This window comes from Phalacrocorax carbo, chromosome Z, assembly GCF_963921805.1.
Source record: "Phalacrocorax carbo chromosome Z, bPhaCar2.1, whole genome shotgun sequence".
NCBI lineage: Eukaryota > Metazoa > Chordata > Aves > Suliformes > Phalacrocoracidae > Phalacrocorax > Phalacrocorax carbo.
This window is the reverse complement of record NC_087548.1, coordinates 28,316,646-28,341,862: the sequence shown is the minus strand read 5'-3', so window position 1 is coordinate 28,341,862 and position 25,217 is coordinate 28,316,646. Positions and strand designations below refer to the sequence as shown.

The 25,217-nt window shown below is 43.8% G+C and overlaps 1 protein-coding gene across 6 annotated transcripts in view; it reads left to right on the top strand.

Annotated features, from left to right (window-relative positions):
• Nucleotides 1–751: 751 nt before the first annotated feature.
• IQGAP2 (IQ motif containing GTPase activating protein 2) overlaps nt 752–25,217 on the top strand; it is a 128,427-nt gene continuing 103,961 nt past the window's right edge. For all 6 annotated transcript variants that reach the window (XM_064439321.1, XM_064439319.1, XM_064439317.1 and 3 more), the window contains exons 1-2: nt 752–855; nt 22,226–22,325. In XM_064439321.1, the coding sequence (XP_064295391.1) occupies nt 810–855; nt 22,226–22,325 (146 nt within the window). In that variant the 5' untranslated portion in view covers nt 752–809. The remainder of the gene's footprint in view (nt 856–22,225; nt 22,326–25,217) is intronic.

The window sequence follows — 25,217 nt, the reverse complement described above, 5'->3', positions numbered from 1 at the left end:
TCACCTGGGAGCCTGTGGCCACAAAACATGAACCTTTGACCTATGAATTTGTTGCTCTGGTGCCTGAAATTAAGCCCCCTCTGAGGTCCAGGGACACCCAGCAGGGAAGCCACAGAAACAGGCACATGCCCTGCTTTCTTCCAAAACGACTCGGAAAGAGGCATCAACATGGGACAGGCCTGCACAAGCACACCTCACCCTGAACGTGCCCTGCAGATTGCACTGGTAGCTTCCCAGCCCAGCCAAAACGCAACGCTGCTTGTGGAGGATGATTTTTTTCGAAGGAGCAAAATGGCAGGTGTGAGCCCTGGCCTTGGTTTTTCACTTTTCGCTCCTTTTCACAACCTTGCACTGCCAAAACGGCAGAGGGGAGGCACTTTGACCTTTCCCATTGTGGGGATGGAGATTTTTTGTTAGATTTCCACACCCCCCCTTTTTTTTTTTTTTTTGGGGGGTGTGTGTGTGTGTGTGTGTGTGTTGCCTTTTTGGCTTTAGGGTGCTTTGCTCTTTTTTACCTTTTTTTTTTTTTTTCTTCATTTTTTCCCCCTTCCCCCCCTCTTTCTCCCTCCCTTTCTTTCTTTTTCCTTCCTTCCTTCCTCCCTTCCCTTTTTTACTTTGTTTTTCTCCCTTTCTCTGTTTTTTGTTCCTCCCGGTCGGCGGCGCCCCGCGGCCCTGCGCGGAGCCGCCCCGGGTGGCCTCGGTCCCGCGCGGGGCGGTCGCGGCCGCGGGCGGCAACAAATCAGCGGGGCCCGGGCCGCGCATAAGAAGGGCGGGCGGCAGCCGGCGCCGTCCCTCCCGGCGGCGGCAGGATGCACCATGAGGAGCTGGCGCCCCTGCAGCGGCCCTGCTACGGCTGTGAGTGGGGTCGGGGGGAGCGGGGGGCTGGTCGTGCCCTTTGGGGGTTTGTTTTTGGTTTGTTTTTTTTTTTTCAAGTTCCCCTCCCTTGCCGGCTTTTCTTGGTTTAATATTAAAAGAGGGACTTGAGGGAAAATAAAACCCGCCCAGCAGACTCTGTTGCAGCGCGCCGGCTTGGTTTAGGTTAACTCGCAGCTCTGGCTGGGTCTCGAACAGGTTTTTGTGGGGCTGGGTTTTGTTCTGAAACTTGCTGAACTGGACTGTAGCTGTAATTCCGTATTGCAACTTGGAGATTTTAGGCTAGAGCTAGAGCTTTGGAGTTTAACTTTATAACTCGGTGTTACAGGTACCGCTGTGGGTTGTAACTCTACAACTTGAGATTGTGACTATAGTTTCGGACTGTAACTTTGTAACCTTCGGATTATCACTCTGGAATTTCGGATTATAAAATTATAAAAACCGAATTTAAAATATATAAAATTGTAAACTTTTGCTTTCTAATTTTATAACTTTGCTTAAAACTTTGTCACTTTAAATAATAAAGCTGTGTAGGTACCAGGCATCTCTTTTCAGAGGAGGCGTGTTTGCTCCCCAAACTGTATTTAAGAAATGCCCTGAAGCACCTTCCCTCCTCCTGCTTCAGGGCTCTCTCAGCATTGCGGTGCCTTGCTAGGATCCTGCACCGGGCTGTGCTTTCTCCCAGTTTGTGTGGGCAGAGGAGTGCAAGCCCTTGGCTAGATCTCTGACACTTCAGACCTCGCAAAATATGAACATGCAAATTATTTGCAAAGCTCACAACCCTGGTATCCTGTGGTCTGATGAGCAGCTTCCCAGGTCTTAGCATAGCAGCTTTGTTTTAAACCGGTTCTGAAACCTCTTCTATTGAAACAAGAACAAAACTCCTTGACAATGTTAGGGGTCACCTCACTTCCACCCCGAGAGGACAGAAAAGGTGGTGCTTGGCAAAGAGACCTGCAGCTTGGAGGATGCTGTGACCTCCTGAGCATTTTCCTCTATTGATGCCTACCAGTTGGGGCTGTCTGTGGACCCTGTCTGTAGGTTTTGTTTTTTATTTGTACTACCTAGTAGGTAGATGAGAGGCTTTTGGAGGTGTATTCACAGTTGCCAGTACTGATAAAATTTTTTCTGGAGTGATTACTGGAGACGTAGGCTGGGTGCCCATGCTAGTATGTTAGCAAAGGTGAATATTTTGCTTGTGAAGCCAATCTCCCAGTCACTTCGGCTTGCTGTGCCTTTGCCTGCATGGTAGCGCAGTGTCTGGGCAATGCGCTGCACGGTACACCAGCCCCAGGTTGGTGCTTTGTCCACTTGCCTAACATGCAGAAACTCCTCAAATGTACCTAGTGTGTCCGTCAGCCCCCCAGCAACTGGGGCCCCCCTGTGCAGATCAGATCTGGCTGGTATCAGAATATATTGAGTCTGGACATGTGGCACTTGCTAGTCTGCCGTAAAGTCCAATATGATCAAAGATGAGGCTTTGACTTAAAGCAAAGGGCCTATCCTTTGTGCCTTGGCTCCTGCCTGGGCACTGAGGATGATTTACCTTATTCCCAGAGCTACTCAGTGTATTTTAAGAGTCTCAGGCCTTATTTATTTTGGGAAAAAATGACCACACTAAGGATGCTGAATAGAGTTTTGAAGTTAAGAGCTGTCTTTCGTACTTACACTGTGCTATGACCAGGGAGAAGTTGGTGTTTTGAGTTGTAGCCACTGTCCTGCTGTTTGATCTCCTGTCCCAGGGACAGGAGTGGATGACAGCATCCTTCTTGGCTTTTCTGATGGCACCTCTTTTCTGACTGATGCTGCCTGTTTGCTCAGGCTCCAGTGGCTATTCTGTCCTTCCCTGAGTGAGAGGCTGTGGTTGCTATACTGCACTACATCCTTCTTTTTTAGGATGGATGTTTTTGCTGCAGGAACCTTTGAGATAGCATTCCTTTCAAGAGACTGGGCAAAGGCTCCTCAGGTATGCTAGGCTGATGCCTATATTTTTTAAAAAAATACACCAAAGGACTCCGTAGAGAACTCCATACACTGAAGAACAAACCATAGCCTTGTCTGTAGTGATATCGCAAGTATGGGTGCATGTTTGGTTTTTTAGCCTGTTCCTAGAAAACCAAATATACTTTATCTACACTGTATTTGTCTGCCACTTTGGGAACAGGAGGGAAGGTGCATCTTAAAAAGCCAAAAAAAAAGAAAAGGCTTCCTAACTAGGAAACTTATACCAGCTTTATCTGAGCTATTATGAAGCCCATCATACACTGTATTTTCTCTGTAAAACTAACACTGCACTTTGGATCATTGGCAACCAGTCCCTTACGTTGGTCCCACATCTGTGCTGGATTTCCTATAAGAGTTAATGAGTTGTCCAAGTCAGGCTATTAAATTGCTAAGATTCCTTGCTTTAGTGACCTAGTACTGTTTTAAACATTTAACTTAACTTGGACTTTTGACTTTGGCTTCAGGCTGCTGGCAGAGTTTGTGTGTTGCTCTGAAGAAGGTTAGCATTTTACTATGATAATTCTCTGCTAGGAAATATACGAACCAGTACATGGTGATCAGGAGCATTTCCTTTTGATAACTAGAGGGGAAGACATACGCAAATCTTGACTACATTTTGTAGCGTGATGGATACTACTAGGAAAAAAAGTGTCTCTGGGCATAAGATCTTGTAGCACAAAGTGAGTAACTGGGAAGACATATCCCTAACTTAAAAACTCTTTGCATTCCAAGTTTTGCTGATGTATTAACTCAGAGATATGCATCTAGGAAAAAAAATATTAGACCTGATAATTTTAATCTCTGAAGTCAGGAAATAACTGAATGAAACCAAAGAAGAGGATGCCTTTCTGGGTGGGTGCTAATTCAAGATGAGCACGATTCGTGGGAGAAACAGGATCTCAGAGCAAAGTCTTTGAGCGTTTTCTTTGCCTGTTGGGGCAAAGCCTTGTGGCTTCCTGGATTGCTTATTGAAGGGTGCCTCCAATTCTGCATGCTATCAATAGTTTAAGATGCAGAAGCAATTTCTGTTGGTGATCTACTGAGTCTTTCAGATATTAGTGTCCAGCACCAACTCAAATGAATTCATACATGTACAAGGAAGCAACTTACACAGCAGAAACCAAGTTAGCGGGCATACTGCAACTGAATTTACATAGCTAGTTTCCAGTCTGGCTATAGCTTTTGCCTGCTTTATTTCTCAATCGCAGCACAGTCAGATGTAGAGGTTCACAGAATTGCAGAGAATTGGGACTTGTAATACAACTCGAGGCATGAGCCATTTTTATGACAGAAATGCTTGGTGCTGTTGAGGATTATGAAGAGAAAAACTATAAATCTTGGACATGCCTCACAGACTAAATATGAAGTTTTGAACAAAGGAAGATGGCAAATCAGGCAGTGGTGGATCTCAGAATGCCTTTTTCCTAATGCTCTCAGGTCCTTAATAGCTAGGTCTCCCTGAAACCTGTGTGCAGAAATGAACACTTAAGTTTTGTAAGAAATGTCTGTGGCTTCACCACACTTCCAGGAATGTAATAAAGCTAGAGTGAGTGAGGCCATGAGTGCCTGGATTTGTGAAGGATTTCAGGCATTTCCATGCTCAGAGTAGCTGAATTAACATACACACCAGGTCCCTGTATACAGACTGGGAGAGAAACTAGATGCTTCAGCATCATCAGACACATCCCTTGGAGACAAGCAGCTAAAGAAGTCTTCCTCTTTCCTGCCAAAGCTGGAAAGCCAGCTCCACTGGGCATGGATGGGTAAACATGGGGGAAGGTTGACTTTGGTATCCAGCAATGACAGCATTGCTTGTGGTTCTTGTCCTGGCTCTCAGGACTGCTTCTGTTTGGCACTAAGAGTTAAGAGACGAGATGAGATAAATAAGCAGTGTGAAACTTTGTGAGGGAGAGCTGCCCTGCCAGGGCAAACCTGAAGTGAAACACAGCCTACGCCTCTCTATGAAACTGCACCTAGCTTCTTACTTTGGCAGGATGTGAAAACTTGCAAACTGGTGGCTCTTTTGAAAAGCATTTAACTTCAGAAACTATAAATTTGTCTGCATGACTATTAAAAGCAGAGAAACAAATGGCTATTTTTCAGTGAAGAGGGGGGAAAAATCCTTTACCAAAAGTTCCATAGGATTTTTCTAAGTGAAAACAGATGGGGTTTTTAATGCTAAGAAAAAAAAGCTTAACTGTATCCTATGCATATATATTCTTTTGGGTGTATGCTTTTTGTAGTACTTGTGGTTTATGAGAACACTTTTCTTCTTTTTTTTTTTATTGATGGGTGTAATTTGGCAACCAAATACACTGTTTATCTCTTCTACCCTTTTGTAGGTTGCTAATAATTAAACTGCTGAATGAGAACTTGAAAAGTTTAACTGCTTTGTTTAACCAAGTGCATATGATTCATTTGGTAGGAGTGGTTCTCTGTGTGCTTTTTGTACAAAGCAGGCTCATCTCCCCTGAAGTCTCTTGGTGAAGAAAGGACCGAGCTATGTTACAGCATGCTTCAAGCTACTTGAATGTTGTTGAAACAGGAAATATTAATATTGTGCTGGAAACGGGTTTTATAGCACATGTGAGTGTGCTAGATCAAGACCAATACTCGAGGCAGGGAATAGGAAGTATGCAGATTTGCAGCTTGCCTCTTCTGCTAAGTGATGTTTCAGTTATGTAGTTTTTCTAGCTCAAGATTTGCTTGATACTGTTGCTGATTAAAGCTGAATATGATTTACTAGGAATATGCTTACATGTAAGGTGGAAAAAAAATGGCTGGCAGTGATAGGCAGAACTGGTGGGTCATATTTCAGTGGGATGATAAGCGAGTGTACGCTCCTGTGCTCCGTTCCTTGCAGGAAATTATTAACCTGCTGTGTTTGCTTCCCTTGTTCAGGCTCTTTTCGGTTTTTTTTTGGAACAGGTACCCTTGAACTGCTGCATGTTGTGGAATGAAAGTGCAGGTGCTGGATGGGGAAGAAGCAACGGCCACCCCATCCTGGGGAACACAATCAGGGAGGACAGAGGCTGGATGCCCACATCCTTGGGAGGGGAGGCATGCAGGGAGGAGTGCCTGCTGTGGGCACCTCATTTACAGATCCTTGATGATATGGGCTTGGACACAAGCTGGGTCTTGCACAGCTCATTCATGGGTCAGCACTTCCCGCACGTTGGTGCTTGCATTCACCTTCAGAAAACAACAATGTCACATTCAGACTGGTGCCAGCTGGACTTTGAAGAGGGTTGTGTGCAGGACACTACTGCCTTATCTTCACAGCTGGTGGAGAAGTGGTCTGCTGAGCACCTGGCACAGGGGCAGGTTTGTGCTGGTGACCAAGACCTTGCCCCTGGCACTGCTTTAGTTATATTTTGCCAGCTGCTATGGCACTTGCCAAAGGTAGCCTGGTCCACGGTGGTGAGGGGCTGGTGGGGCAGGCAGTGCCTGCAGAGTGCTGTGTGGTGGCCAAGGGTCTTGGTAGGGTGTTGGGTTGGGCCATGTGGCAGGAGGGGGAGGGGATGAGGCCATGGTTCTCACATGGAGGTCTCTGGAGCAGAGGAAAGGAATGCTTTGGTTTGGAGACCAACTTCCCTGCTGTGTATCAAGGGAGATATTGAATCAGGTGGTGTTCACACAAACTCTGCACAGCTCCTAAATACCTTTTGAAATGAGTAAGCAAATAAACAGCCATTAAGAACCTGTGCTGGTGGCCAATTTCAGTGTTAAATTACTGTTTTGTTCCAATAAGTATGCACGAGCAAGAAACACTTACCTGGAGGAAATATGTCAGTTCTTTGTTATCACTTATTGCCCAAGTTAAGAGGCCAGACAGGTATAAAATTTTCAGGAGTCAGATTCAAAGAGCACCTTACAGCACTGGCTTACAACTCCTGGCAAACCACTGCCAGCCCCTAAGGACCTTCTACCTCAAGGACCTGCCAGCCAGGCTCCAAAGCTGGCAGAAACTACTGCCCTCATCCCAGGTGCTTCTCTTGGCTTGGGTGTATCAGGCTAAGCAGTCTGTGGCTTCAGCTGAAGTCGATGACTAAGGATGTGGTCTCTGCCAGTCATCCCCTGTGGACTCTGACCTGCTTCTTTCAAAGTACAGTAAAAGCTCTCATGGCATCTAGCAAGGTATTTGAACTGATTCTTACTAGGCTCCAAAGTCTACTGGGAAATATGTAGTCATGCATGCCATCCATCCTCTACCAGCAGTTACTCCTGAAAATTAAGGGTATCCTCCTGCATTCGTGCTTGATTTGTAAAGCTGCTCAGCACACTGCTTATATTTGCAGGATTGTAGCCTCACAGCTTATAGGAGCATGGCACATATTAATCCAGGGGCAGTCGGAATGGGAAGTGCCCAAACTCTGTACAGAAATATGCTTCATTAAGGCTGCCACTCTTTCACAGGGTTGTAATGTCAAACTATAGGCCAGTAAGTGTTTTATTTATGTTTTTAAGGGGGTGTTTCAAAGGTGTTTTGGAGAATCATAGGTACAGGGTGTATCTGTGTCTAATTGTCTAGTTGAAGTGATTAGAAACAAAGTAAAAAGCTTGACAACTACACAGGGATACAAGTTTACTTTGCTAAAAACATTATCCTGTATATAGGGTAAAAGCTTTTTTAATGAAAGAAGCTGCTGTTTTTAACTGGTGTTAATCACATTGCGATCCCAGCTCCCCCCTTGCTGCAGCTTGTTGCAGCTGGTGGATGTTTCAGCAACCTGAACTTGCTGAGGTGCCTTCAGCTTCTCTGTCAGGCTGCTGTGGTCTTCATCTCTTTCCAATGCTCATATGATGGTACAGGGACCTAATCTGCCAGGAGGCTAATCTCTCTTTGCAGAGCTGATTTGCATTGCTGGATTTGCAGTCACTTCAGGCCTCTGCAGGGGCTGCCTGCAGATCTCACAGCTGTGCCTGCCGGCCTGAGGTGGGAGGGATTTACTGGCCAGGTGGGATTGTGGCAGCCAAAATTTAAATGTGCTTAAATTGCTCTGGAACCGCACCCTGAAGCTGTGGTTTTGCATGTGCTTTCAGTCAGCTCTGCTGGTGGAATAAGCAACCTCGACTCCTTCCATGGGATTATTTTTGGCTGGATTAAGTCCCCGGTCTGGCTTGCAGCATGAACCGCAGGCAGGTCTGCCAACATGATGTAGTAGCTGGAGCATGGACGAGCACAAGCAGTTGGGGGAATGGCAGGTCGAGTTGATTTAAATTGCATTACTGCTGCACATATAGATCTGGAAAGTGCATGTGCAGTGGGGCAGCAAAATGTGCAGGCAGCACATGAATGTGGACTGGGGCACATGGAAAGGAGCAGCGTGTGTCATGGTGTCCCCTCGGGTGCTTCTGCTGCAGTGCCACCACCATGCCAGTACCCTGCTCTCCGCCAGGGCTGGGGCTGTTCTCAGCTCTCCTGCCACCCCGGGAGTTTTGAGTTACAGAAATATTTCTGAGGGAATTTCGTCTCTAGCGCTTTAGTTTCATAAAGCCCTAAGTGTCAGTAAAGGCGTGTTTGCCACACAATGCCACAGTGGTAAGAAAATTGTAAGAAACTGTCTAAATACTAGATTCTGTGAACAAGAAAGGAAAATAAATGATTTTGTACATGAAGTAAGACTTAAGATGCTTTTCTGACCCTTTTCTGCTGATAAAATTATTCTTGACTTGCAGGGCCTCAAAACTGCAGGGATAGGATGTGACTAGTGGTATGTGCTGCCTATTTTGGGCGGTTTTAGTTTTTCAAGGCCAGCCGATTCACCCAATCAATAGCTGGCTGGCCTTTCTTCAGTGGTAAACAACTCTTAAATTCCATATGTTCTCAATACAGTATAGCAGAATAAATAATGCATTGAAATATCGACACTGATATGCAGTGGTGTAACTGAAAAGAAACATGAAGGAGTCCTGGGGAGAGCAGGGATTATGTTTAGATGAATCTGGGACAGAACTTTTACCAAGGGAAAATGGTCATCTGTTTTGGCAAAACCAGTTGTATGGCAGCTGACTACTGAAGGTGGTTAGAGAGTTTACCTGCAAGGATTGGACATTACTGCCTGCTGCTTTGAGTTTACATGACCTCTGACTACGGTAATGATGTTTAACAAATAGGTTAGAATGCTCCAGAAAACATGCAGATTTTAACACACACAGAGCAAGCTCCTTGCTTCTGCTCCAATTTCTGTCTTCATACAGATCACGAGAAGTAAGACCACATGGTTTTGCTCAAGATTTCACTGATGTGTGAGTTATTTTAGAACAAAATGAATCAAACTTCTTAGTATTGTGGGTAGTAACAGGCAAAACAAGGGCTGGTGTTTCCTATAACACTGAACCATGGCAATAAGCAATAACACTGAGCAGTTTCCCCTTTTCTTTGCCACATTTAAACAAAATTCAGAAGCCCCTGTAAACATTCATGGAGCTACTTATGAAAATAGAGGTGGATTTCTGTTACATTCATCTGCATCCTTTTTCCTAAAATTACAGTGGGAGGGTGCTAACTGGCAGGCTGCTTCTGTCCAGGCTGTAAATGCTGCCCACTGAGAGGCCTATCTGGACTCCCCAAAAGGATGAAGAAATAAGCAGTCAAGACTTTTGGGCTTCTATAACAGTAGCAGAATTGGTCAGCACTAGCTTCTTGGGCACATTTGAGAGGCACATTTACATCTAGTTGGGTTATTTTTATTCAATTTCCTCAAGCTATAAAGGTTAGACTTTCTTGGAAGTTGATAATTTGCATGAAAACTATTACCAGTTAAGTAGAAGTATTTCACTTGTACTCACTGTTGAGTCTTTGGTGTGCAGGCCAGGAGAAGCAGAAATACTGATGATGAACAAGGCTTGTTGTGACACTGGGTCTCTACAGAAATAGTTCCCATATAGAACAAGAATGACACTCACCTGGGCAAGATACTGGCAATGGAAGAGCTATTTTTTCAGTCTGCTCTGCTCCCTGTAGCAGCTGTAAATGCCTTATTATAAGGAGGATGACCATAGGGCTTGAGCTGGGAACCAGGGCAAAGCTTAAAGGAAGACCCATTACAAGCCCTAGTAAGAGCCTTGATTTTTGAAGTAGTGCTTCAACAAAGGAAACAGATGGCAGCTATGTAAAAGACGATAAAAGTCAGTGCTCAGCCCTTGAGGATGTGAATTTCCTTGTTGGGTAGAGAAGTCAATACTTGCAAACACATAGCTTAATTTGATGTTAAGTTTATGTGCATCGCTTGTACTACGGTTGCCATAACAGTGATTGAAAGCTAGTTATGCTTCCTTTATTTCAGTGGTCTTAGTATTGCTATTTCAAGCAGAATGCTTGTTTTGTGATGTGTATACAATGCGTCTGATATGCTCTTGATGTTTTATCCATGACTGATATTTAGTTTTTTCACTGTGGTGCTTCCATTAGGGGAAATGGATTCAAGGTAGTGAGGAGGATGTCCTGTGGTCAGTACTTGCTGCCTTAATCCAATCTTTACTTTTTGGAGTGGGCTATGGAGTAGATGCAAGCAAGTAACCTGAAAAATTAAGTTCTTCAAGATGAGATTGACAAAGTTTTGTGTCACTTAGGAGGAAATACAAATTTAGTAGAACTAATAGCTAGACATAGAAATTTGTGAGTGCATGATTTGGGTGAAAAATAATCTTGTGAGTGCAGCTGTCATAACTTACTTGGGAAATGGAAGTACTTGGTTTATTGATGAGTTAGGAGGAACATCTGGCTGACTATCTGGCTCACTGCAGTGATATGTACAATGGTAGATGTGTCATTGTCACTCAGCAGTTTTGACTTTCAATATTTAGGTACTGGATGTACCGAGTGAAAGGGTGGGGTTTTGTTTGCTCTTTTCAAATCTTGCTAAGGTCTGTGATTAGAAACTTAAATCTTTTTTGTGTTTTTGTTCTCTCCTATGGTTTTAACTCCTGACGATGAAGGAAGAAAATAATTCTTATTACTGGGTATGTATGTAAATAAGAACTGGGGGCCAGAGTTGTCCAGAAGCAATGTGGTTAATTGCCCCAGAATCAATGTCTGCCTGTCTGTGTGACGTGTTCCTGAAGTGACCTAGCAGGGAGCACTGGGAGAAGGTTACCCTGAAGCCAGTGGTGCCAGCTCCAATAACTCTTTAAGCACTTGCTTACCTACTGTGGAGTGGAGGCAGCCAAGCAGGCTTCAGGTGATAACTGAGGTCATTGCTGACATGGGACCACCTCTGAGCTGGTCACCTGCATGGAAACACTGAGTATGTCTTCTTTCTGCAAGAACATATCATCTCACCCATGAAGCAAGTGCATCTCCATCCCCTGTGCTTTTCTGTACCTGTATGGACCAGCACAGTCAGCAAGGCCAAGGGGTTGTAGGGTGAGATCCTAGCTTGTGAGGCTGGCACTGCACCTCCTTTTTTTGTTGTTGTTGTTCCCACTTGTGCTGGGCCATCTCAGCTGCAGAAATAGTTGTTGAGCGCACAGCAATTTTGGGGTTGTTTCACAAGAAGCTCACTTGCCTTCAGAGGGGAGCTGGGAATGTCGGGGGGGTTCAGGAACTGCCATGGCTCTGTTCAGTCTCTGCCTCTGGGTGCCCAGGGCAGAGCACCTAAACTTAAAATAACTATATGTTGGTATTCTGCATCATATAGCATTTCTTTATCTTCTTGTGAATTTTAAGCTATTCTTTGTATTAAAATTGTTCAATTTTATTCTATGAGTCTGTAGGCGCAAACTGAATTTTCAGTTGTATTATCACTAGTGCTTGAGGTTTTTTCTCTCCACTAAGATTAAAAAAAGGTCATTGTTCAAAACTTCAAGTATATTGTGACTGTAATAATTATTTGGGATGAAAAGCAAGGCAGAGGGAAATGTGTTCTCCAAGTTTAAGGCTGCAAACCTCATGACATGCATACTTATCTTTTTTTTTTTTTTTGCACATGCTTGTGTTTGTACCTTGAAGGAAAAATGTGCTGCAACATTTCGGGTGTTTTCTAGAGCTCCTTTCAGAGTATGGAGAGAGTGAAGGAGATGATTTGTTTGGACCGTGGTAGAAGGACTCTGTAACAGACCAGCTGGGAAAGTAGCAGGGGATGATGAATTGTCAAAGGAAGCATTAAGACTAGATATCAGGGCTGAGGGTTTCTACACTGCAGTCTTTCTCATGGTGATTTCAAATTTACTCAGTGCATAAGTGATGTTCTTGCTTATGGCTTTTCCTATATGGGTGTTTCAGTCCCCCTGAGTCTTATGGTTCAGACTCTGACACTCATGTAGCTCTTGTCTGAGTTACTCAGTGACACTCAGACACAGCTTTCTTTTCTGGTTGTCTTTGTCTTTCACTTCAGTGTTCCTGATTGTCATCTTCCTTTTCTGTTCTTTAAGCTACACCTTACTACACTGCTTCCAGGTGGTAACTGTACTGTGAGTTTGCTGGTAGGCAGCTTTTTATGTCAGCCTCCCAGCGATCTGAATATTGAATCCATTTGGTAACTGTTCCCTCCCAAACAGGATATTGTGCTGGACCTTTTTCAGGAGGTGTATGGGGGTTTCCCTTCCCCTGTCTCTCACTCCCCCTGTCCCTGTTGTTCTTGTCTTCCTTTTTTCTCACATCTAAGAGTAGCCTCCAGGTAGTAGGGGTTTACTACCAGTGTACCTATCAATCACTGTTCTGGTGTCTGTAAAGGAGATGAGCTTTTTGACACTGCCAAGATTGAAAAAGAAACCAGACAGGGTTCAGCAAAAAATCCTGTGCAGTGTGCTCAGGGTGTTACCTCAATTGGTTACTGTTTAAAAGGCCATCAGTCTTTTGAATTTCTACCAAAGAATAATGACAGTGGCCAAAAACCTTAGTGTTATGCTCTTCCTTGTGGACTTCAACTAGTTTGCCTTTTGGTGAAGCATCAGTGGCTCTTGTCAGACATGCTTATCTTCTTCAGTCCTAGAGTCCCCCTTTGCCACAGTAAGCCTTGTACTTTATTCTGGTCCTGCATGCTGACTAAGATTTCTCAAACAACTTAATTAGGGTGATCTTAGCTCCTGTTTGCACAGCAGAGCATCTAAACTGGCAGTAGTAGGAGTGCAATAGAGCCATGGGTCAACATCAACCTGTGTGGACAAACCTGAATCTGGGTTTCCTGCTGCCACCCTGATGAGTTCAGTCTCTGCCATGCCTTTTCTCCCAGTCGCTCCCAGCCCCTCTTTCTTGTTCTTCTGCTCCGCTTCTGCACTGGCTTTCTGCCCTGTATTTGACTCACAAATGTTTATGGGTGGGGTTGTAGCCACAGGTGGTGGTGGTGTGACTACATATAATGAAAGTTGCCTTTGGGGTTCAGCAGAATGCTGCAAGCATGTCTCTTTTTGCCATTAAATTGTGTCTCTATTTCCAGCTCCTTGCGTAGGGATGAATGCCTTTCAGATGAGCTTTTGATCCTTTTTGGTAATATTCAAGGTCTTTTACCCTCCACAAGTCACTCCTCCTTTTATGTAGGTGTGTGTATGTGTTTGACTTGTTGATATACCTGCAATTCTTTCCAGGCAAGAGACTTAGCATTTTTCTTCTCACTAAACTCAACTACAGGGTTGCTACTGAGGTGCGCTGTAGGTGCTAACATTTTTCTTCATCTTCCATAGTTAAGTGGTGTATTTTACTAGCCTGGCAATATTAAACTGTCCTTTTCATTATTTCATTTACATTCTGCTTGAGTTAAGTTGAACTGAGGTCACAGTAGGTAAAATGTAAGGAAATGGTGTCCATATGGTAAAATCTTGGCTTTTTTATTGAAGATTATGAATGCATGTTGCTAATAACCTGTTTGCTTTTTAAAGTAATTCCAGTGAAATGAATGGATCAAGTAGTAAATATGTCAAAATACACAGAATTCAAATCACAAGTTCTTTATTTAAGAAAGCAGTGAATGCATAAAGTTGACAGAGGAACCTTTCATGCTTTACTAGTTGTTTCCTCATGAATTAACCTCTAGAGAAGGAAAGCCTGTTGGAAACACCTGCTGGAATGTGCAATATTATTTTGAATGCCTCGAGCCTCCAAGTGATATGCTAATCTGACCAACCAGCCTGTTCAAAAAATTTCTTTTCTTAAAGCCCACATAAAAAATTTAATCCTGGCTGTAAGCGTGTGGAAACTAAGCAAACTTTCCAACCAGACTACTTACCAGTGTAGCCTTTTGCAAGCTGCCTTCAAGCCTGGCTGTGTTAATGGATTTTGGACTAGGTAAGTGGAGATAGGGAGGAAAAGAAATAACTTTAATTGGTGTTCACTGCTTCTTCAGGATTAATCAGTCCGAGTGCTTCCTTAGGCTTGCAACTTCTTGCACAAACATAGACTGAGGGTTTATTAGCAAAGAGTTTTAAGGTCAACTGGCTAGATCATAGAAAGGAGCTAGGATTTTAAAGGTGTTTGAGTACCTGAATCTTGGGGAAACCTCTTGTGCCTTGAGATGACCAGCTAGCAAAGTATGCAAAGATAAACAGTTACAATTTAAGGAGTTAAGTGAACTGTTGCTGGCAACAGTGAGACTAGCAGTTAAATGGAGGTGGAAGTGTTTGGGCAATAAGCTGATAAATTGCATTTTGTGTTTGTAATTGTAGATGGCAACACCTGAAGCTAACTGAAATTGTTTGGAGTTGGATTTTCATACACTTCCTTCAGGTCCATTACTCTGTCTCCTTGTTCTTCCAAACATTGGACTGAACATAACATATATCATTACTGAAGATGAAACAAGTGATGGGGTGGTTTTCTTTTCTTTTTTTTTTCCCAAGTTAAAGAACTTTTCTAGAAAAGAGATGGCCATGCTCTTGTATCATTATACAAGAAGATAATGTCAGAACTACTTAATATCTTTTAATGTATAGTCTCTACTAAAGTCTCGCTTGATGGTACTATAGAAAGCCTGAGTTTTAAAAGTAGAGTAAAGGATATGTATACCTATAAGAAGAAAAATAGATGTTAAATATTCTGGCAGTACATGTGGTTACTTGCTGAATGCTAAAGCTACCTTGTGTGTGTGGCTAAATGAGACTTTTTCTAAACTTTGTGGGCATCCTACAGCCTTCTGCCAGTGTTGGCACTTGATAGACTGTGAAATCAAGCAGTTCTGACACTTGACTCCAGCAGCACAGGCTGTGGTTGCCGTTGCATTGCTGTTCCCTTGGATATTCCTAAGGTCCATGTATTGTAATAGTGCTCAGTTTCTGTAAATGGATGCTGTTGGACTTGGTAGCAGATGAACAAGACTGAAATAAAACCTTTTTCAAGGAAATGGGAGGAGGACAGCTCAGGAGCATGAACACACAGGAATGAGGCTTTATGAGAAACCTCAAGGGAAAGACTGGTTTAGCAAACATTTTTAATTTTACATCAGGATGTCTTTTTACTGGACTTCTGTTGTCAACACTCCCATGCTAATGGACTTCATTTGTTTTCCCTGTTTACACTTTCTGGCAGTGAGATCTGGTCCAGAACAGTGGCCCTGTAGATCCTGTGTGATCCTTGTGAGAGGGGATAATGTCTGTCTTCTGGCCAGAAGATGCATGTGTATTTCTGTATGAAAATCTGTGCCTGCATGCTTCAGACAGTGTAGCAACTAGATTAGGAGAGATGTAGCCATTTTTAAGGGAAGGGGAGAGTAGTTTAATGTTGGAAAGACTTGAAATATGTCATACTGAAGGCCCTCATAATTTAATGAAGTGTATTAGTCTGCTATCTCAAGTGAATCTGCCCTCCAAGTTCACAGCTGTGGTAGGTTTTTGAGTGCTTGCAGTGTTTGGTTTTGTCCAGAGTCCTTTCTTAGAGCAAGTGTTCAGGGAATGGATGGAATTCCCTTAACTCGAGCCATAGAAAAAGGCTACGGTCCTTTGGTTTTATTGTGGTGGGACATACGCTAGTTGCTTGTGACTGTGCTCTTTGAAAGAAAGTCTATGGAGAGCTGTGTTGGTCAGAGCCTTAACATTCTCATACAAAGATAAACATCCTCCTGTGTAACAATAGACCCGTATGTATTAAATACCTTAATAACAGAACACCTGTAATAGGTGTTCGGTGCTTTAAAGCCATTTTTTCTTAGTAGCCTATTTAATGACTTCTGTTCAGGTAGTTAAATTTGGCATATGCTCTTCTGCATATTTAATAAACTGTTACATTAGATACCTGTGAGTCAGTATTGGGAGTGGAGGCTCAGGAGGGAACTCCTTCTGCCTCTGTAGCTTTGAGCAGTGTTTTTCTGATATCTGTACATGTAATCTTGTCCATGTGTTTTCCAGCTGCCTGGCAGTGCTGTAAGCTCCTGCCCCACGGCAGTGAGGGTAGCTCAGGTACCAGCAAGCCTGGCTCAGAGTGTTGCTGTCTCAGACCTGCTCTTGTTATGGGGGTTGACTTGTGCTATTTGGTGCAGTAGCAGCACCTGAATTGCCAACCTAGGAGTGACTACAGAGCTGAACGAACCCACAGGTGCTTCTAGGGTGCTGGGTACCTTAAAGTACAAGTTTTACTTAGGAATAAAATTTGGCACTGAATTTATTGGCCTCTTTCACCCTAGGACAAAATAGTTATATGCTGTCACATAACCGAAGATTTTAAGTCACCTTGACCATCTAAAATGCAACTACTTTTTTTCATGAAAGTACAGCACTGAAGTGTGATGGCAAATGCATCAAGTTTGCAGCTCATCCTCATGGTAGAGGCAGATGTATAGGGGATGCTGCCTAAAGCCTGTTGTACCAGGCTCAGCTTTCACCGGGGATGGCTACGGCCAGCAAAGTGTCAGTCAGGAGTTTTTGTGCAAGAGGGGCTTGCTTTTGTTTTTGTGTTTTCAGCTGTTACAGCATGGCTCTGTTAGCACACTGAAAAGCATTTAATACTAGGAATGTGGGCATGTGCTTGGGTGGAGGAGGCAGGAAGGTGTGAAGGGGGGATATGCAGAATTTGCAGAATTTCTCAGCGGTGGACTGGAGCATTGCCTTACCTTACCTACTGTGTGGCCCGGACAGCCAAATGTGGTTTAGCTAATGTTTAATTCAAATACTCTGGTGAAAAACTTTTATTCCAGCATTTTACAGTATTCACTCATGTATCTCTTCTCCCTCAATCCTGACTTCACAAATTCTTTTCTGTCACTGTAAGAAGATTTTGTTCTTTTTGTCCTCTGTTGTGTCCTGTGTATTGAGCTTTGCTGTCGTGGTGCCAAAAGAGCCGCCCTCCTCCTTGCTCACGTCTCACTTTCCATGGGAAAAAGTCTCTGGTGGCAGGAAATTGAGGGGATTGGCCCTGGGAATAAAAGCCTCCGTTCCTTTCTTTGCCTTCTTCAGCATAAGAAGTCTTTTGGTATGTCTGTGGCAAACTCCTTATTAAAGGATCTGCCTGCTAGAAGCAGCCACGTGCTGTTCTTGAGCTATTGCAGACAGCCATACGTTTGAGTGCAAATGAATGACCAGGAAGCCTTACATGCTGCTATAGGTTTTGCAGGATTTTTTTTCCAGCCTCAGTTTAAGATAATTCTCCAAACAGACAGTTCTTATCCCTGTATAACTTGGATTTATGCTTTGTGAAGTGTTCTATAAATTTATGTTCAGAAATAAAAACAAATGTTACTTTTCCTTGCATGCTTTTTGGTTACATATCACAGAAGTTTCAAGTTTAGCTTAACTTAAAAGTACAATCCATGGAACCATGGGCTCATTTGAAAACTGTTGCAGATTAGACCTGTAAAACACCTCTAATTAAATGTCATTTCAAGTATAAACTTACTAATGGGAGAGATCCGGTAAGATCAGTGCTCATGTGGATTATCTCTGTGACCCTGGGACCTCCAAAATCCTTGCCATGGTTGTGATAAGAGGGTTAACTCTGAACTTGGGTAACGTTTACACAGCCAGCACTTGTTCTTAAAATTCTTGTGTAAACTGGGCATATCTTATGCGATCCCGAAGTTTTGAATCTCTTTGCAGACACTGTTAGTAAGATCATGGCTCCAGTGGCTCTTGCACACCTCTGCTAATTACTGGTTTCAGTAATTGTATTGCAGCTTTAGAAGTGGTTGCCTTATTTCTGAAAACTTACTCAAATACAGAAGGTTGAAATGCTTTTATGTTGTCTACAAATGCTGAGTCAGTCTCAGTAAATGCTGCTTGTCCCATATTGGCTGTAGGCGCATGGAGTGCCTTGGGTTGTGTTGGCAGCCCTGTGGTCAGCAGCTGACACAGCTCCAACTATTTGCCAACAACTGGTGTGGCTGTCTTGGATCGGGGCACATCAGAAAGTTTTTGCAATCCATAACCAAACCCCAAACATCCACTAGTCCCAGCTACTGCCTTGCCTGTTCTTCTGCTTCTTCTGTGATGGTGGTACACAGAACAAATATTTCAGACAAAGATGAGGGTGGATGTAGTGTGATATGTCAGCTGAAGGAAGATGGTCAGGTCTCAATTTACGAACAATCCCTGGCAAACAGACTTATTTTTGTGAGAAATATGTGGAATGAGATATGTAGGAAGTTGTTAGTAGAATGTGACTATTTCCATTGAATCAGTTGTGGGAAGAATTTGCTTAGGCAATTGTTGCATCATACTGAGTGCCAGACTAAGTCTGTTCTCATTCAGTGTTCAAAATTAGGTGTGGCAATTTAAGCTTTCATACTGCTCTATGCATTGTTTCTTACACACCCTTCCTTTAGTGTTTTTCCATGAAGGAATATCTATAAGGGAACTTGATGTCTTAGCACACATGCTTTGTATGTCTTGACTGTTGGCTAACAGGGTGGTAACATCTCGAATGAATTGCAATTGAAACCTTTTAGGCTAGCTACACTGGCTTTTTTATTAGTTCATGTCAGTAGTCCAGACATACTACTATCAAATATTCCCTCAAAGACTAAATGTTATTTTAACTTTTAATTCCAAATCAGAAGTGACAAAATTGGTAAGTGGAATCATAAGATGTAATTTCAGATGCCTGTTTTCCTGTATAGCTTCTATGTAGTGTGCCTTGCTCTATGGCATTTGGATCTCTTCAGCTGCAACAATTTGTCTGCCTGGATCCTGCTTGGCCTTACCAGTGGGCTGGAGGTCTTCAGGTAAAGCCCAGCCTGGCTTACTCTGCCCTGTAACAGCCTTTATTGCAGCACTCTTCCCTTGTGAGTTTAGCACTATCAAGAAGTTCCTGGCAGAGCAGAGGTGTGTTTATTCTTTCATCAATCTCTGTCTTTTGACTTACGCTTGCCCTGCTAGACAGAAAGATAGCTCTCTGTCTTCAAACCGAGCTCGCTTATGTGTTGAAGTTGGTGTGGCTGGATTGATGGATTTACTCATAGGGTGTTCATCTGAAGTGTGGAAAGCCATATGCAGGGCTCTAGTCAAAGTCTGAAGCATTTGCTAAAACATATTATTGTAGACTAGACCTTAAGGACCCAAGTTTTCAAAGTAGTTACCTCTGCAGCTCTGGGGCCACCCCTACCCTGCAGGTTGTCACTGCTGTTTCTAAAAGTGTCTGCTATCAGATCAAATAAGTGGTTACGGTGTCGCTTTGAAGCCAATATGTGCTGGAGGGGGAAAGCATGTAATCAGTCTTACCGGAGCTGGTGTTGCAAGAGACTCCTCCCAGCATAAGCACTCCTTATGCTTTGCCTTTTCAGTGCTCAGATATTCAGCCCAGAAACAGCCAGTTTGGCCCTGGCAGGAAAGAAGCCTAATTACCCACCTGTGAGCTGCTGATACAGTATCTCTTCTAGAAAGGATCTGGGTTTTCTACTTTTCAGTACCTACAGTTACTTGTTCTTGCCTCTTGCCTTTTTCCCCTCATTACTGGAGGGTTTCCTAAGCAGAACAACTACTACAGTTCCATGATATCTGTTAGTGACTTAATCCACCCTCTGATTCAATCTTTGGAAATAATTATAATGAGGGATTTGAGGCTGGCCAGGGCTACTTGATATGGAGTGTCTTTGAGGATGGGAGGGACGTGTGGATGTGTAGATCCAGGACTAGATTGTAAACCATTAGTGTTATTCAGGTAAATTCCTAGACTGATACTTATCAAATGGATTATGTGGTTTTCTTACTTCTGCCTTCAGACAAGATGCCTGTTTTGCTGCTTTGCTTGGGGCTGTGGTGAGTTGTGTTTGGAGGGCAGGGGTAAATGGCTGTTTAATTGCCTAAGAGAGGCAGGGCATGGGGCCTATGTCATGGGGGTTGAAGGCTTGGTCCAGTATCAGCTGTCCCATCCTGGCTGACAGGGCCATAGCCCACTAGGATGGTCAGCTAAGGTCCTCTGGCACTTGTCTTAGTCTGTGGGGCCCTGAGAGCTGAGGAAGAGCTACGATGTTTGAAAAGTGGCCCTAGAGCTCAATATCACAAGTAATAAACTGATATATTAAATTTCAGTGTGGTGGCTTATCAGTACTCTCCCTTGCTCTGGGGAGTCAGGAGCCTTCCGCAACAGAGGAGCTGTCTCAGGGCGTGGGAGCCATCTGTCCTGGATTGTGCTTATGGTGGTTTGGGCAAGAGCAGCAGTAGAGCAGCCTCTGTTGCCAGTTTGCCAGGCCACCTGCATCTCATGTTTGCCTCCAAACTAATGTTTTGGGTCATAGCAGGTGATGACCTGATTACAGTATCTGAGAGCTTATTTTTAGAGTGAGTCATGCTTATTGGAGCCATCAGATTTAAAAGGGGCTCAGGGCAAGACACGTTTGCTTTATCGGTTTATGAAAATTCTGAGTAATTAGGGAAGAACCATCCTAAAAGCAAAGGAAGATGAGAGATAACAATGCTTGTGGTGATTAAAACTGAAACTACAAAGCTTAAAGCAGCTATATGACACACTAACAAATGTGTGGTAGCATCAGTCCAAAGTGTGGGTAAGTGGTGTCATTTGTTTTGTGTCCTCAGTCAATGCATGCGAGATCATTTCTGTGTTGGTACTTTTGAGGTACAGCCTTCAAAATATGCATGTAGTTGTAAAGACCAGCTTCTTGCTTTATTATAGTGCCTTTTACTTGAGTTGCCTGTATCAGCTACTGGAAGGTGTTTACCCACTACATGAGGCAGGCGCATCAGTGAAACACTGAGAACTTGCTTGTGGCATGCAGTCTGTGGCAGTTGAACTAAAAGCTTCTCACAGTGCATTTGAGGAGGAGAGGGCCCCATGTTTTTTTACTGAGGATGCATCTTGAGGTTCTCAGCTAACTGGCTCATGGCCTGCCACAGAAAGTGGCTGGCCCAGCCCTCTGTTTCTGTCCCCTCCCTTGTGCCTGCACCAGTGTGCCCACAGGTGTGCAGCAGCTCAGATCAGAGACCTGGTCTTCCTAGAAGTGTGTCTCTTCATGGCTGCTGCTCTTCAGTGAGGGCTGCCCCTTGTTCTGGTTCCCTGACGCAGCCACAGATTGCTAGCTCTGACACAAGAGGTGATGGGAGTAGAGTACATGGCTGGGAAATATGAGGGAGGGCAGGGCCAGCTTTTGGCAGCTGCTAGCACAAATAGGGTGTCATTTTGGTAACTGGTTTATACTGAAGGCTGTTTCCAAAAGACACTCTTGCTATGATTGAAACTCAGGCAGAAGTTAGCACTACTGTATGGTTGTTCAGATTCATTGCTAGAAACATTTGGAAGAACTGCCTATTTGCTCACAGAGGCCTTCTGTACCCTACAAAGACAGCAATGGGTCATGGGGTAGTAGTTGTTAATAATCAGGGTTATTTGCAGCTGGAGATGTGCACAGAGTCATCCTTAATAGGCTGGGACAGTGCTTTTATGGGAGGTGATGTGGTTGCAGCAGTAAGTAGGGCTGTGAATACCACAGCTTGTTAATTTGATTACAGTGCTCATAAGCCCCATCAGTGGGAAGCAGCTTGATCAGTCTCACAGGTTGCTGAAGCTGCAGATGGTTCCCAAGTTGCCTTTGAGATATGTTTGCAGTGAGTTGTTGCCTTCATCTCTACTGCTGAAGCTCTGCTTATCATGGGGCTTCTCTATCTGCTGCTTGCTCTGAGCTTCCACATGGGCGTCTTCAAACTCCTTTGAGGATGTGTACACTGAAACTGCTGGCTTCCAGCCTCAGACCCATGTATTTGACCACTCCATCCTGCCCCTAAACCAGGCGAAGGACAAAGACCAATATACATGTGGCTTTGAACAAATGAAACTTGAGGAATTCACTGTACAAAGAATGGCATCTTCTTGGTAATCTAAATATCTTTGTGCACTGTGCTATAAAAGGCCTCTTTTGAGGAGGAGGGATGACTAGTTTAATTTCTCTTCTGCAGTAATTTGCCTAGGTTCTTAGTAAAATTGCTCTAAGAATCACCCCAGACTCATGTGTAACTTGATATGGGTTTCTCTTTGCAGCTATTGTGGATGATGAAAGGCTTTCAGCGGAGGAAATGGATGAGAGGAGACGTCAGAACATTGCTTATGAGTATCTGTGCCACTTAGAAGAAGCAAAAAGGTAAATAAAAGCACACTTATATCTGGCCTTTAAATACAGAAGTTCAGGCCTGTTGTGTTCTTGAGCTTTGTAACTTTTAATTCAACTTCGTAAATTGCTTGTATTAACTTAATGTTGGAATTTTATAACATTCAGTATGAGAAATTAATGCCCAATGTGAAAAGTTTAATTCAAAGAAGGATTTAGAATAATCATGACAGTCTCCTCAGAGCTACTACAGTGGTTATCTTCAATGAAAGCAGGGGCTGGGTACTAAAACCTAAGGCTGTGGTTTTGTGAGAAGCTGTGTCAGACCTATGTGACTAACTGGGGAAACTCTTTTGTTCCTGGCTGCATGGTTGTGATCCCTTCTTAATGCTAGTGCTTGTGGGGCATTTCAGATTGCTAAGATGGCAGAATATCACCTGAGCTCTTACTGGGTTAATGATCCATATCAACTCAGTGTTTCAATGGTAAGTGCAGGCAGGGCAATAAGATAACCCAGACTCTGCTCTTGCTTTAGTTCCTCTAACCCCTTGGTCAGGAATACTCATCTCTTGAAGTGAGAGCACTGGTCTGCAAATGCACAGGGTTTTATCATCTTTGTGCAAATGTACTGTGCTACGTACACTTCATTCTCAAAACAAATATTCGACAATATTTTCATAGTTACTGAGCAAGGAAACAAGGTGCAATATCCTTGTGTTTTTGCAGTAGCTTGAAGTGCTGCTATTAATGTATGTAAAAACATATTTTACATTCAGTCTGGTCAGAATTTTTCAAAGATGCCCATTGTACTAAATTTATTTCCCTGGACACCGCTGGTGTCTTGCTTCTGCTTTCTATTTGTTGATGGTGGTGTTTTTAGTCCTAAACGTTGGTTGGATGACTTTCCTAGGAATTTCTGTAAAGAAAAGGAAATTGAGTAGTGCAAGCTGGGAAATATCAGTGTGATGACAAACCATAAGGTCTTTAGAATGGAGTAACCCAGACTACTTCAGTCAGGAATCAACTGTAAAACAGTGCCCTGGGCTTTGTTTCTGCACCATTCCCCTCACCATCACTGTGTGGCACTGACAGTTACCTATTTTGTGGCTGGGGGCAGCTACCTGCCAATGATGTTGTCCAAGGGGCATTGTTATAAAAATCAGCCATTCTTACTTCCTATTCTCTATGCTGTCCCATTTGCTGTAGCAAACATTGCCTCCTTTGCACTTTCTTTCTCTTTCTACTGCAGAGCGATTCCCCATTCACATATTTGAGATGCCAAGTGTCTTACTGCTGCCAGAGGGGTCTGTCCTGCTCTACACACTCCTGTTGCCTCCATTGTGCAGTTGCAAGAGATTGCCCTTGGTCAGCTGAGTCAGCTTGCTATGCTGACAGGAAATTCGTAGGTCTTTTGCTGAGTTAGTTTTCTATGGGTTCAGTGAGCCACCTAGTCTGATCAAGGGGTGAGAGGAGAATCAGTGCATGCAAGAGGAAGAGGATTGAGTGCAGCTGTACACTTGAGAGAGGGGAAGGAGCAGGTCTCCATCTTGCTTGCTGAGAGGTTAGATCAGCCCCAACACCTCAGGAAACCTCAGTGAGTCAAGCTTTGATTTTACTCAAGGTTCCTCCTTGGTTTGCTGTAACTCACCTACGTGCTGGCTTCTGGCAAGAAAGGAATAACAATTAGTCTCCAAATCCAGCCTTTTCTATTACTGTTATCACTGATTTATCTTCCTGTTTTTTTTCACCCTCCCCCCTTCCCAGGGCTACTTGTTACTTTCAGCTCAAGTCCTCTCATTAGTTTGAAGCATCTCCCTTGATATTTCGCAAGGAAATGTGAAGTCATATTTACAATTAATGACTTAAATTAGCATTTGCTGTGAATGCCCTTCTTTCTTCTAGAAAACTGTTGATGGCATGAACTCATATGAAAATAAAAGGAACACTCCTTTTAGCTCTGCCAGCAGGTGATGAGACTTTGCAGTCAGAACAGTCACTCCAAGGGCTGTTAGGTACCTGAAAGCGTTTCTGTTTCTCAGTTTGGAAAATTGGAACTTACTGGTAACGTTTATGGCCAGTGGTTGCTACCGTATGAGGTGGGGCTGAGTGCTGCAGTGTAAGGAGCTTTGTACTTCCCCTGCCAGGGGGTTGGGTCATGACGGGTGGAGCTGATATAGCAGCTCGATGCTGCTGCATGTTCTCGTCCTGTGTCTCAGAGCACCAGCCCCAGTGTTCGTTTAGAGAGAAGGGTGTGGTGAAGGCTCTGGGGGTGCTCTCTGGTGAAAAGAGCTGCTGTGCAGGAAAAGAGAGGGCAAGGGAGGCTTCTCCCTTCACAGCAAACTGTTGAGATAATTCAGTCACATCGTGAGACTTTGCCCCAAGAAGGACTCTTACTAACTTCAAAACAAAAAATCTTGGAGAAACAAGCAGAAATGCATGTGTTTCATAGCTGTGTAGCCCCTAGCCCTGCTCCCCTAGGAGGCAAGTCATGCCATCTGGGGCAGGCAAGCTGGCAGCAGGGACCGGCTGGGGTGGTGAAAGTGTGTGGCTGCATTCTGGCAAAACAGGGGCATGAGAAGATGCTCTATCTCTTCTCACTGCATGGTTATCGCCATCTCTGTGTAGATTAGGGGTGAAACATGTTGACATGCAGTCTCTGTTCTGTACTTGCATGGTTATAGCATTTTCTTTGTCAGAATAGAGCCTGAACAAAACTGGGGACTCTGGAAAATGAGATAGCAGCCTCAGAGGGAGCAATGGGATCGTAATTCAAACTGCAGCAAAACAAGACCAGCACAAGCCTGGGAGGCTTGAGTGTAGGACACAGGCTACCTTGACAGCAAATGGCCAGTCCTGCCCTTCAGCTGTGCTGGGGGTGCAGTTGTGCAGGCAGTGCCAGCTGATGGATTGGCTTTTGCTGCTGCT